The sequence below is a fragment of the Acyrthosiphon pisum genome, chromosome A2, assembly GCF_005508785.2.
Source record: "Acyrthosiphon pisum isolate AL4f chromosome A2, pea_aphid_22Mar2018_4r6ur, whole genome shotgun sequence".
Classification (NCBI taxonomy): Eukaryota; Metazoa; Arthropoda; class Insecta; order Hemiptera; family Aphididae; genus Acyrthosiphon; species Acyrthosiphon pisum.
In genome coordinates this window covers 48,616,275-48,630,234 of record NC_042495.1, presented here as the reverse complement: position 1 = coordinate 48,630,234, position 13,960 = coordinate 48,616,275, and the positions used below count along the sequence as shown (strand labels likewise).

The following is a 13,960-nucleotide window of genomic DNA, read 5'->3' as shown; positions in this document are numbered from 1 at the left end:
AATTCATTCATATTTTGCAGCTACATTAAAATTTGTAGATAGGTACCAACAACAGAATTATTTTACCTATACTTCTTGTGCGAGTGCTTTACCAAAATATTTAATTACATTTTCAAATTTTTCAAATTGTTTTATTGGAAAAGTATATTAAAAAAGTCTTTTTTAGTAAAATTACAGGTGCTTTGTAAGTCTATAAAAAAAAAGTTGAGTCTATGCCATAGTTTCACATCATACTTCACTATACAGTACCTAATATAAAAAATATTAGGGTGATGGATAGAAAAAAAATGTTAAAATAGTTCAAAACAAAGATCTACTAGACTATCTTCCATAATATTAAATCCAACTATCATATCGTTTAGGCCCCAAATTAAGGTTTGCAAATCAGCCCTGTAATGTGTAGTTGCGGCACGGTTCACTACCTTCATGTTTACAATTAAAAATATTGAAATTATATTGTTATTTGTAGAAATATAGGTACCTAATAATCTTACAAATCATAGATGACTTGGAGTTTAACCTAGATGTATTTTTAGTAATGCTTCTCAATTACAATTTACTAGTATTTAATTTATGAACTGCTAAAAATACATATTATAATCTAGTGCAGATAATTTATTCATATCAATATTAAATATTAACGCTATATAGCGATATCGATAATAAATATCAGGTATTCTATCTATTATCCCATAATCCATAAATGGGGCTAGGGAAAGCAGGGTCTGCTATGTGCGCTGAACACACAACAAATATTTTATTACTTTATATTATTATTTATTAGTAACTTAATATAATTGCATACGATACCCAACATGCAATAGGTAAGATGGTGCCTGGGTACGAAAGTGGAACAAAAGTATGGTTTCAGAAAAAAGGATAAATAAATATTTGTTTCAAGTTGAATACATATTTGTGTCAAAATACATCTTGATTGAAAATAACACAATATTTTCATATGGTTTTTAAAATAAATTTTCAAAAAAAATTACCTAAATATTAGCAAGCACTCCCTGAACAAGAGACTCCATTTATTGCTATTCATAAATAATTGTAATATAAACCAAATTAATAGGTATAAAAATATGTTAATAAATACATCCATGAAGATAATGAACATGATAACTGATAAATACAAATATAAATATAAATACCTTATTAAACAATTTAAATCTTTGAGTTGAAAATATATAAATATATTTAGACACTTTTGATAAGTAATCGAGAAAATTACAATGAATTTTTTTGATAATTTATTTAGACGGCTTATAAACCAAGAAAAATTAATTTTGTTTTCAACAATTTTAATATCAACTAGACAATTAAATAAATCTTATAAATTGTGTATATTGTGTATATATACTATATAATATACTTTATAACAATTAATACAAATTATGAAAAATTAAAATTGGCTTAAAATTGTTCATAAAATTATATTTATTAATACCGGATGTTAAATCGTACAACATGTTTTGTATGATTAGGTACATACAAATAGGTACTACTTGTTTTTTTTAATTATTTAGATGGATAACAAAATTGATTTATCATATTATGGTTATTTTGAAATATTCCAACCCTAATCTAATTTTAATGTAGATACTCTTATAATTTTAAAAAAAAAAACAATCATAATAATAAAAATCTCATTTTTATTGAAATTATGAATTACTTATAGTAATCTTATGCTTATTTTTTTTGTAAAAACATTCAGTTAAGATTGTATCTACTACCTTTTTGATACATTTTAATATTAAATTAGTTAAATAAACTATAAATAATTCAAAATAATTTTAAATTTATAAATTAGAATTATAGGTACACCTAGATTGAAATTGTATAAGCTTTAGAGGCCATAATAAAAATGCATATTTGGTTTCAAAATATAAAATAAGTATAGGTATACCAATATACAATGAGTATTTGAGTGGGTATAAAATAGTACCTAGGTACCCAGATAAATTGAACTTTTTTCAGTAGGAGGTAAGTACACACATAGCTTTTTTTAATATTAATTATATTGTGGTTTTTTAAACTATTTAGCAACAATTAATTATAACCTAACCTGAACACTATCACTATTACTTTAGAAGGCCCACCCAATTTTTATAAATAACTCAAAATGATTTTACTCACCACAGAAAGTTCCAAGTAGAGTTCGGGGTTAGTTAAAAATGACATCAATATTCGACACCACAGTACCGCACTAAGCTACTAGAATATTATAGAGGCACTGGCTAAACACGCCGGTAGAAAAAATTTGTTTCGGTCGGAAATTTGTGTTCGCACGCGACCAGAAAGTAGTTAGACACGCCACAATGAAAATACATGCGACCACCTGTTTATGGAATATCGATAACAATAATAATAATAAAAAAAACTAATAATAACGGAACGTTTTAGTTTTAAAACATAAACAATAATGTTTTTATTTTTTGTTTACACGCTCGGTAACAGAATTGTAGTATCTTTTATCTGCTTGATAATATACGACGGCCCGGCCACGATAACACCAATGCACGCCGTGAATATTTTAGCAGGTGGTGTATTATTATGAAATACCCGGGAAAATGCCCTTTGCTAATATTGTGAAAAAAATTATTTGCGCCAAAATCCAAATCATAATACGGTGTTAATGTATTATCATCTAAATACTTAATAGGTCGGTTATACACCACTGGTTATATTAAACTTTAATATTATTATGATCTGCCATCTGTGCATACATGATACACCGATACACTTACATGGTAAACTGTAAATAGATCGCTAATACAAGTTATTACTTATAAGTTATAACCATGAATTCTGATATTATACATTAACTGAATGTCTGAATCATATCTCAATAAGTGACACTGTGAAAATAACCATGGATAAGTCAAGCCAAAATGTCAGTCATCCGAAAAAAACGAATCAATCCGTCGATCGTTCGTGGGATCATTATTGATTTTTGTATATTATGTTATAATTGTTATACCCGAGGTTATACCTAATATATTCTGTTGTATAGAATAATGGAGTAGTGTTTATTATTATTGTATATTTGTATTAGGTATACTTTTAGACAGTATGACAGTGACACAAACAATCTAAAAAATTTCGTTGAATGAATCATTAATAATTTTCCAGTAGTCGTGATTATTTTTTCGTTTTCTTACCGATATAAAAAGTAGTCAGCTATAATATTGTCTATTACATAATATAATATATATATTTTTGTATTTGTTTTTACAAATTGTTTACATTCAATAAGACGTATCTACAGTAAATAATACATGTATACCCTGGGCCGGGGTTGTCATTTTAGTATTTTTCCCAAGTAAGATGTGAGCTATGAAGCATGCTAATTTTAAAATTCATCGGGCTGTTGCCTGTGTAAATGTAGTCTGTAGGCTGTAACTCGTGTAGGTACATAAATAATCTCTCTTTTTATTTTATAATCCTAATTGAAATTATCATTCATATCAACTATAGGTAACGGTAATATATTTTTGAATTTTTCAAATATCTAGAAATTGATACAATAAAAATCTAAAAGCTGATAACTATTAACTTATAAGCAATATACAACACACGCGACAACTGCAGCTAGTAATATAATTGTATGTACCTAATCTGATGTATCATCATAAATCATAATTTATAACATAGGTATTAAAATAACGTACCTAATATTTATATATGACCTACTACCTAGTGAACACATACCTAAATAGATATTATAATTTATAGAATATTATATATTACCTACAAGTTAATTATTACTGCGTATGTTGAACACTTTATCTTAACTAACCTTTACCTTAACTAAATACTAACAGTAATACAAAAACAAAATACCAAACTTCGGCATTCACAATAATAACAATAATATACTGAGAATAAATGCAATTTCGGTGTATCATCAGACACCAATATTTACCAGTTTGCAATAAGGATTATTATTTGTTCGAGTCCTACTCATTTGAAAGACACCACATACAATAATCGCTGAAGATACATAAAGATTAAAGACGTTATTGTATTTATATTATTCAGCACAATCGACATATTTTAATACAGATGAAAAATATTTAAAAAACTATTAAAGAAAATAATATTTCTTGGTATAATATTTTGAGTTTCCCAATTTAAACTGAATTTCTTACTATATATATTAAAATGTGCACCAAAAAATAGTAAAAAAAAACACAAAATAAAAGTTTCACTTTTGTAGTATCTGTTGCGTGAAATTAATAATTGTGTACTTGTAATGCATTGACCTAGAGCACCCAAAAATAATGTAGCACAATGCATTGAAATCTGAGCTCTATTATAATGAATATTGAATAATGATTTAATTAATAATGGTGAAATTATGATCGTACGGCGTCGTGGATATGCAACGATGTGTACACCACTGATGGCATGCCGTAATGAATATGGCCAATAAAATATGTAAAATATTGTGTTTGTAGTGGGTCTCGATATAATTCATAATTAAATGTGTTATTAATCGTAGCTGTTGTATCGTAAATATTTTAAATTAATCAGAAAGGAGCAGACTGCAGACATTCAAACACTATCAAGAACAGTCAGAGAAAAATTTATAAACTTGTTACTAGACTGCTAGAGTACCTACTTACCCTACGGACCTATTTCTAAATATATATTATTATTGTTATTATTTTGTAATATTATATCGGGCTATATAATATAATACCATCAATTACTGCAATATATACATCAATGAATAAATAATAAATTTAGTGTTCACAGCCATGCAACAAAACCAATAGGAGTTACAATTAAATAATGGGCGCTCAAAAGAAATATCAACGTGTAAGTCATGAAATATTTGAAATATTATTTTTTCACACAATAATTGTGCAAAATGTATGGCTTGTAAGACTTTGGAGTGTGTCTTATTAATTATTATGTAAAATATAAAATAATATGTTACATAATTATATAACAATAGTCAATAATACAATATTAGATTGTTGATTCACAGGCATGATGTTGATATTAATAAATTATTGATATTTAGTATTTATGAAAACCGTCACGAGCGCTAAAGTCGTTACCATATCCACTATCCCACCATAGTATAAGGAATAAAGACATAAGGTATTATTATTATTCCTTAACTATCAGTTATATCAGCTATTATTCTGTGGTTATATTATGACGTACTAATGTGCTATCTCCGATATGAGAAGATTCTTATCTTAGAGATTTCTGTAAAATAATAATTCGTTTTCATAGTAAATTAATAATAAATATTATAGTAGATAGCAATTTTAAAGTTTTTACATAAGTAATAAATCATTCGTATTTGATAGTAAGTACGGTATTATACTATTATAGACCTATAAACTAAGTTTATCTTAGTTCATGGTCCATAATTAATTGATCATAGATCTTGACATGGTCCAAAGGTATTATAATATTATTTAATATTTATAACTGTATCCGATTTGTTTATTTGGTTATGATAATTGATAATGTGATTACCTATATAATATATTATTAATTATTAATTGAAATTAGGTGTGTAATTTAAATTTGGCAATATTTATTACTATAGTAAATATCCAATAAACGTATGAGTACCTAGGTACTATTTAAAGCCAAAATGAATATATCAACTGAAATTGAACTTGGACTGAAACGTTTGTGTAACCCAGCACTGATAAACGACAAATGTTTCCAAACATTACTACAAAAGGCTGAAAAGATACTGGGAACATTGTTAGATGATACTTCGGAACAGACATTTGACAATGGTAAGAACTGAGTACCTTATAGAACTATTAATGGATTTCGTTAATTTAGAACAACATTTTTTTTTAGTATTTAACTTGTCATAGCATATATAACATGTAAGCTGAATAAATATAATAGGGTGATTTATTAATTGTACAAAAAAAATAGTAAAAACTGCAATAGAATTATTATAACATGTAAACTTATCTACTTTGATCAATGGCGAGTAGCAGTGAAGTTTAGTTTGTTTTAAAGTGTAATGTAACATGTAAACTGAAATATTATACAGTATTACAATCATTACATTTTTTTTTTTTTTTTGCCCAATTTTAAATTACCCTATTATACTTATATGTGCAAAACTATTAGATAGATAAGGGTCTCTTACCTACCGTGTTCTCTTCGATTGTTGTTCTGACTATGGATCCCACTCTCCGCCATGCATGTCCTGCCCAGGTTAATCTCCTTTTCTTAATTTCATTTGCGATGTTTGGTCTCTGGAACAGCTCCTTGAGTTCTTTATTATGACATTCACGCCATTCACCTGTATTTGTGTCGAAGCATGGGCCGTAGATTTTCCGTAGGATTCTCCTTTCAAATAATTTTATTCTGGTTTCTTCTGCTTTCCTAAGTGACCATGTCTCCGCGGCATACAGTACTATGGGTCGTATCAGGGTCATGTATATTTGTATCTTCAGGTTTGTCGATAATGTTCTTGAGCTCAGTATTTTTCCAAGACCAAAAAAACTTTTATTGCCTTTTTGTATCCTAGCACTGACTTCCATCTTCAGGTCATTATTTTGTGTTAACAAGTGCCCCAAGTACTTGAAATGTGTGACTCTTTTGAATACATGCCCTTCTTCATGCATAAATTGTCCTTGTTGATATATTCTGTCCTGGCGACTTAATATCATGTACTCTGTTTTTTCGTCGTTTATCTCCAGTCCGACCTTACTAGCCATCATAATGAGTTTCCTGCATACTTGTTTAACCGTTTTTTCAGTATCTCCTAATATCGCTATATTGTCCGTATAAGCCAAGACATTTATGTTCGAGTTTCCCAATACTATTCCATTGTTACAATTTGTTTCTCTGATTACCTTTTCTAATATTAGGTTGAACAATATTGGCGATAGCGCATCTCCTTGCCTTAGGCCTGTCCTTACCATTGCTGGCTCTGACAATTCCGATGCTACCTTTATTTAGATTTTTGTATTTTGCAGAGTGGCCTCAATTAATTTTATTAGTTTATTTGGGAACTTTAACTCTTTTAATATGTTTATAAGGCTATGTCGGTGGACAGAATCGTACGCTTTTTTGAAATCCACAAATAGTAACATATGCTTTTATTGAATTCCCATGATTTTTCTATGATCTGTCTTAGGCTGAAGATTTGATCTGTTATTGATCTGTTAGGTCTAAAACCGCCTTGATAATCTCCCAGTATCTCTTCCGCAATGGGTTTAACCCTATCTAAAATGCAATAAGACTATATCTTGTAGACTACATTTAGTAAGGCTATTTCTCTGTAATTATTACATATTTGTGGGTTTTACTTAATTTAGCAAGTGGAATATGAGCTGCATCAGCCAATGAAGTTTCACGTAGCAACAAATTAAATAAAAAATGATTACTATTATTTGTTCAATCAGGCAATAGTACTTGGTTATTTTGTTTCACTTCATTCTGTTTTCGTTGAATTCCGCATTTCCGCGAGCATGCTTATCTTGACTAATGTGTTACCTACAAACCTCCAATAATAATAGTACAAATATTTTGGGGGCTGCGATTAGTGTGTTACATATTGGTTTTTAGTACATCATATGTAGTACACCTACAAGCTTTTTTTATTTTTTGATAACATTGAAGTTAATAAATAAATTTGTTCATTTTTGCTTTTGTTTTGATTAAATGATTTTGTATAAATTAGTATCTTTGATACATTTTAGTAAGTTATAGATGTTTAGAGGGTCGTTATTCAGGCATTCGGAGAGAGTATTTGGGATGAGGTATTTAGATCTCTCTTCTTTAAATTGACAACATTCTATTAGATGTTTGAATGTTTGATGGAAATTTAAGATCCACAAGTGGTACATGATTCAGGCTATATTTTTTCCATGAGCTATTTGTGGGCATGCCAGGAACATCCTATCCTTGAGCCCATTAGTACTACATCTTCTTCTCCAATTGATTCTAATGGGTTAATCTGTCTATCGGTAGTATCAGTGCCTGAAGAGGGATGGCATCCCTCTACTTTTTTTGTTAGATAAAGAATATAAGAATGTTATGATGATATCAGGAAATCTGAATTTTAAGTCACCCCCCCCCCCCCCCCAACACTTTTCTTGAGCCATTTCGACCACTAGGTAGTATGTTTTCTCTTAATTTGTTTAGCAGTAAATACTACTCCTTACTCCATAAGTTATGGTTTTTTTGGCTTCTCTTTTGAGACCTCAAAAACTCAAACTTTTGAAAAAGTTGTATGATTTGGATATATTAGTGACTAGTTGCTTGTTTCCCTCTATTGTGAAGTATCCATGTTAGTGTTATATGTTTAAGGTTAGTAATATCTGGGGTAATATCATTGTTCTTTTTAGGATTTAGAATTTTTGTTAATATACTCAGATAATCGGTTAGAATATTGATGGGGTTTTTAGGAATGTCAATAATTAATTGGATTGCTTTTCATAGCATATACATTTTACATGTATGTAAATCATTTTTTTTTATGTCTTATTTATTAAATCACCTAAACAAAATGTTATAAAGTTGTTGAGGAAAAATTTCAGAGTTATTATTAAAAGTTATATTTTACTAATTACACAAATAATTTAATATACTTAAATAAATTCATTAACATTGCTTTTAAATTTAAATCAATAATCTCCGATTAATCTCTTTTTCATTTCAGATTCTACTGTATGCATAACGTCTAAACAAGATATTGCCAAAGAAGCATATGCTTCATTGATAACTCTATTTATAATTGCTAATCGACATTGCCTAGACGGAAAGTCATTGAATCAAAACCTACAAACAATAGTTTTGGCTAACACTGATCGTTTATCAGAGATCATTAAAACCTATGAATCTGTTAGACCACGTCTTTTAGAAGTTTCAAAGATTACCACTACATCTTTGGCTAATGTGGTTGATGTTGAATGCCGCCTCGATTACTGTGTACAAGTCAGTATAATATTATCATGTTTATAATTTTGAAATTACAAAAATAATCAAAACTGTTATTTTAAAATTATTGTCGTGTTACATATCATTATCAGCTTATATATGACTATGTAAACAATGTGATGTGCTAATAAACTATAACATTAGTTAACTAATTATTACAATAACAATAAATGTATTTGTTTTTAGTCTAGTGTTTTTGATGACGTATCAGAATTCTTATACAAAGTGCGGCTGAAGACAATAGACAATGGTACAATAAAATTCATTGACTTCGTCTGCAATATACAGGAACTTCAAGAACTAGTATTTAAGCTGAAGGACGCAGTTCGGCATTTAGAAAAAATTGCTTCAGCCAGTTAAGATTCACAAAATATTATGTTATCAATTCCAATCAATAGTCTATGAAATTGCTCAATCCTAATTATTCTTATTGAGTACATAATATATTTTACGAAATGTCATTACAGTCTTAATGTATTATTTATTTTAGATTTCTATAAGACATAAAATTAGATTAAGATTGGGGAAAACAATTCACTTTTAACAATGATAAACGTAAAAAAAAAAAGAATCAACAGAATATTTAACAAAAAAAATAAAACTATACAAAAACCAATTATAAATTGTAAGAATGTATGGATAAATTATTTAGATAATAACTATTGTTAACATTATTTTTTTGACTGACGATCGTACACGGCAACTTTATATGCCTCGTTGAACTTTTCTAAAGCTATAAATGTTAATACAGTGTGAGGTCCAATTCTAGCAAAATATGGCACAATGCCCTTCCATAAATTGAAGAAACCTTCATTCTTCACTACTTTGACCATTGCATTTATTGTGCCAGTATATTCTGGTACTCCATCAATAATTTTCATGCTTTGAATTCTATAAAAACAGTTAGACGATCATTGCATATTTTGTAATTTATACGAACATAGATTTAATTTATTTGCATTTTATTCATACCTAGTTTTGGCAATATCCACTGGGAGTGAGGCTACAGTTGTAATGGCGCCGGAGGTCATTGATGAAGCAAAATGCAATATAATGTTATCTTTGAAATAACCTGAAACAATTTCAATTGAATATTACTAAATAATTTTTTTTTTTAAAGTTCAAAATAGGTAAAACCCTATAATATAATATTACTAATAAGTAATATGTATACCTAAATATTACATTACACACGTGTTTGAACAATTGTATTAATAAGTGATCATGAGCTGCCTGCCTATTGAGATTTCAGACACAATCTATTAATACATTATAGTTTTACAGTATTACATAAATTCAGAATAATACATGAATCAATTCAATGTTTAATTAAACATTTTTATAGTGGTACATGAATATAATAATATACTTTGTTATTTTTTTAATGTATTAAGAACAAATAAAATAATTAATTAATTTTAAGCTATAGGTATTACCCATAATTTGTTTGTAATTCAATACTGTTCTTTTCAAATATATATGAATTTTCTTTATTAACATAAATATGTTTTTGGGCTGGGTGCAGATATTTTTATTTTATAACCAATTGTGCGTAACACTATATATTAACATAAAACCTAATAAAATGTAATAATTATCTAATTCCCACTAAGTATATAAATATACTTATTACACACTTATGATTCATACATTTTCTTTAAAGTGGAAAATATCGAGTAACGTGGTACGTACTTTAATACATCACTTTTTTTAAAAGATTGGTAATTGATATCTTTATTTAAAATCACCAAATCTTAGAATTTATATAATTTAACTAGAATTATTCTAGATACACTGAAAAAAGGTTTAATATGTATTTAGTATTTATAAAATGAATTTTTCATGTCACTGACCATCCCCTTTCAATCATAAATACATAGTTAATGAGTATACAGAATTCCAATGATAATAATATTATTTTCAATTTTGACAATACTTTTATAAGTAAGAAAAACTCAAGTACATAATATTATAATCATTTTAAATCAATTAAATAATAAATATATTCATTTAAAGATGATTTAAGTATTTGAATTAAAAGTAGGGTCAATATTTTGACCTCGATTCTGACCAATATTTCTGAAAATTATTATAATTATTAGTTTATTGGTTGGGAAATCATGTCACATAATAAAAAAAAGAAAAGTAGTCACATGGTTGATTTTAATAATTCAAAAGAATTGTAATATACTTCATATGTATTATCTATAGATAAGATTACTTCAGTAAAATTATTTAATTTTTATTTCTAGAAATTTAAATGTAATTTTAAGAACCCAACTGTATCTTTTTCGTAGGATTTAAAAAAATAATAATACATCAAATAAGGTGGGTAATAATAGTATCAAATAGTAGGTATTTTTTAATTCTATCCAAATTTATAATATATAATTAGTTTTATTTTTAAATAATAAGGAAAATTATAAAAATAGAAATTAATTAATGATTGTCTATGAATTATAAAATTAAAAAAAATTATAAGCATTCATTTTAAAATAATTATTAATGACTGTTTAATGGTTTTTTTCTGGATATCAAAACAATGGTAATACAGGAAAAAAATGACATGACTAAATGTAGTTTGTGAAACATTCTTTCAATTAGTTTAATTAAGTTTTAATATCAAATATAAAAATGTATACAAATTAATAATCTTTATTATGATTTAAATAACAATTGCATTAGGAAGCTAATAAGTAATAATATATTAAAATATTTAAAAAATAATAAATAATTTGGAAATTAATTTATAAAATAAAATCCATAAAAATTACAAGGTATCTCATGAATAACTTTTTTCTACTAAATTATAATGGTTGAAATAAGATAATTATTACTGTATTGAAGAGCCAATTACTATGCATCATGCTACCATAGTTTCTTTTGGTTCACCTTTAATTGTTTGCTGTTAAATAATTAAATAACTGATTATTTTAGAATTTACATACAACTTATTAATTGTTTGATAAATAGTTTGATCCATACATGTATAAAAAAATGAACTGGTAGCAGAAAGAGGTCCGAGGACCAACATTTTTAGAAAAAGATAGCAAACAACTTAATTCGTATATAGCAATTAATGGCGAAAGAGAGAAAGAAGTTTAATAACAAAGATAAGAATATTTTTAGAAAAAGATATAGCATACACCTTTAGGTCCCACTATGTACACATGTCTATTGACTATATTATGTACTATATAATCTCTTTCTAAACATATTGGCACTTGGCAATCTATATGATGTGCAGTCCATACATTAATATGTCTATGGTTTCATCATATGAATGTCAGTCAATGATAATCCAACTGTCGTTAGATGATTAGTTGACTTATCCAAAATTAATTTTAAAAAAAATATGTAACAAATATACTAACATTGAAATAATATATTATTTATTATTACTCCATATTAATTACCCAATACTTATGATTGAGTATGGGAATAGTTATAAAAACTCAATGCCATTTATTTGTTATTTGCTAGATTTGAAGTACAGATGTTATGCTTTAATAATTAATTTAATAAAAATTTTAACTCACCGCTTTTAAGGTAAATTTCTTTAGATTGAGAATATGATGCAAGTTGAGCCATATTGACAACAGCTGCCCTTCCCATTGTGGCGATACATCCTCTCCACCATGTAGCAATACCTTCTTCTCTCGCAATCCTGGCTAATGCGTTAAACACACTAGTATAACCACGTCTTTCAGACAATGGTAATTGTCCATCTGACGTCATTCGTATGAGCGCTACTTCAGCCGGGGTACCGACAGCAGCGCCAGTCACTCCGGATACTAGGGCCAAGCCCAGTTTCACCAACAAGTTAGGTGGTTTGTTGTCTTCCCTGTAGGAGTATACAAGAGACGCGTTGTTCATAACACAATGTGTATGCAAGTGTGTTCTGGCAACACTCACCCGGTCATAATTGTGAACAACGAGTTGTACATGCCCAACCGTGTAGTCGAATATGTGGCTTGTCTGAGGATGCCGGCGGACAAACCAGGATAAAAGGCTGTAACGCCCTTCTCTTTGATCATGGAACGAACGATACCGCCCATAGACTTTTGGGCTTCAGTGGCGGTGACGTCGCGTCCGGCCATCTGCATGCGGTTCTTTAGCACGTCCAACGGATGCACTATGACGGTGGCCACGGTCCTGTAAAACATAATGTTATGTCATAAACTAATAACAGCAGAAACAGTAATGAAAAACAGTTGTATCGTCATGAGCAATGTGAGTTATCGTTGGGAGCTAGTACTTACGCGGATAGTCCACCGTTGAAAAACTTGACCAAAGGCGGCAAAGGCACGGAATCGCTCATGATGTCGCGTGTGCGTGTGAGTGTCCACTTGCTCAAAGTGATTTACAAGATCTTTAAAGGTCCTTCTTGAGCATGTCACGGCGGCACTTACCTTTACAGTCACTCGCACTGTACGTCTAACGTGACCGTAGAAAACTCGAGGACTGCGTATTCAATATTAATTTTTAAATGATTTATTATAGCGCGCGCCGCCGTTCGTGATATCCCCACCAAGTTTAATTGATTCGTAATCGGCCAGTCGGCCGTCGGCGTGAATTTAGTGAGAAGGGGGTCTAGGGGAGAGAGAAATTAATAATTAAACAGAAATAAAAACGTTCAACGGTCGTCCCGTCTTGCCACCGAATAATAGAATAATATAATATCCCATATAGATTAGATTATAATATTATTATAAAATTAAAAATATAATATCAACCGATCAACTATCGACAAAAATATAATAGTACTTATAGAAATATTATTTATATATTTTTAATTTTATAGATCCAACATCGCCTAAACTGTGCGATTATTATTATCTTATCGTGCCGCTGCAAGGTCACGTTCGTGGGCGTGCGGACCATAAACATATCACCTTGGCCGCCAAAAGCGTTTGGTGTTCGCGCGGGAACAGCTGACATACCGTACATACTTACTATAATCATAGAACAATAATATTATAATAGTAAAATGTCAGAATTTTGAATTCATAATATA

At 28.7% G+C, this 13,960-nt stretch overlaps 2 protein-coding genes across 5 annotated transcripts; one reads left to right on the top strand and one right to left on the bottom strand.

The window, feature by feature from the left end:
• Positions 1 to 5,219: 5,219 nt before the first annotated feature.
• On the top strand, positions 5,220 to 9,498 carry Commd3 (COMM domain containing 3). 4 transcript variants are annotated; one of them, XM_008182610.2, is made up of 4 exons: positions 5,220 to 5,329; positions 5,576 to 5,774; positions 8,666 to 8,940; positions 9,130 to 9,498. In XM_008182610.2, exons 2-4 carry the CDS (start codon positions 5,624 to 5,626, stop codon positions 9,301 to 9,303), a joined length of 600 nt encoding a protein of 199 aa, XP_008180832.1. In that variant the 5' UTR covers positions 5,220 to 5,329; positions 5,576 to 5,623; the 3' UTR covers positions 9,304 to 9,498. The 4 variants fall into 4 exon arrangements, with proteins under 4 accessions (XP_008180832.1, XP_008180831.1, XP_008180830.1 ...); XM_008182609.2 differs by having other exon boundaries at positions 5,250 to 5,426; XM_008182608.2 differs by having other exon boundaries at positions 5,252 to 5,426; positions 5,539 to 5,774.
• Positions 8,995 to 13,758, bottom strand: LOC100159664 (mitochondrial 2-oxoglutarate/malate carrier protein). The gene is made up of 5 exons (XM_001942983.4): positions 13,206 to 13,758; positions 12,859 to 13,098; positions 12,483 to 12,787; positions 9,916 to 10,015; positions 8,995 to 9,834 (listed from the first exon to the last, which is right to left on the bottom strand). The coding sequence occupies exons 1-5, from the start codon at positions 13,262 to 13,264 to the stop codon at positions 9,615 to 9,617; spliced, it is 924 nt and encodes a 307-aa protein (XP_001943018.1). The 5' UTR covers positions 13,265 to 13,758; the 3' UTR covers positions 8,995 to 9,614.
• Positions 13,759 to 13,960: the final 202 nt, after the last annotated feature.

Bases quoted from the DNA above. Each gene is read 5' to 3' on its own strand.
- LOC100159664 (XM_001942983.4), bottom strand. From the start codon at position 13,264: ATGAGCGATTCCGTGCCTTTGCCGCCTTTGGTCAAGTTTTTCAACGGT. The intron at 13,099-13,205 runs GTAAGTACTAGC...TATGTTTTACAG, and splicing joins TTCAACGGTGGACTATCCGC to GACCGTGGCCACCGTCATAG. The intron at 12,788-12,858 runs GTGAGTGTTGCC...ATACTCCTACAG, and splicing joins TTGTTCACAATTATGACCGG to GGAAGACAACAAACCACCTA.
- Commd3 (XM_008182610.2), top strand. From the start codon at position 5,624: ATGAATATATCAACTGAAATTGAACTTGGACTGAAACGTTTGTGTAAC. The intron at 5,775-8,665 runs GTAAGAACTGAG...TTTTCATTTCAG, and splicing joins GGAACAGACATTTGACAATG to ATTCTACTGTATGCATAACG. The intron at 8,941-9,129 runs GTCAGTATAATA...ATTTGTTTTTAG, and splicing joins GCCTCGATTACTGTGTACAA to TCTAGTGTTTTTGATGACGT.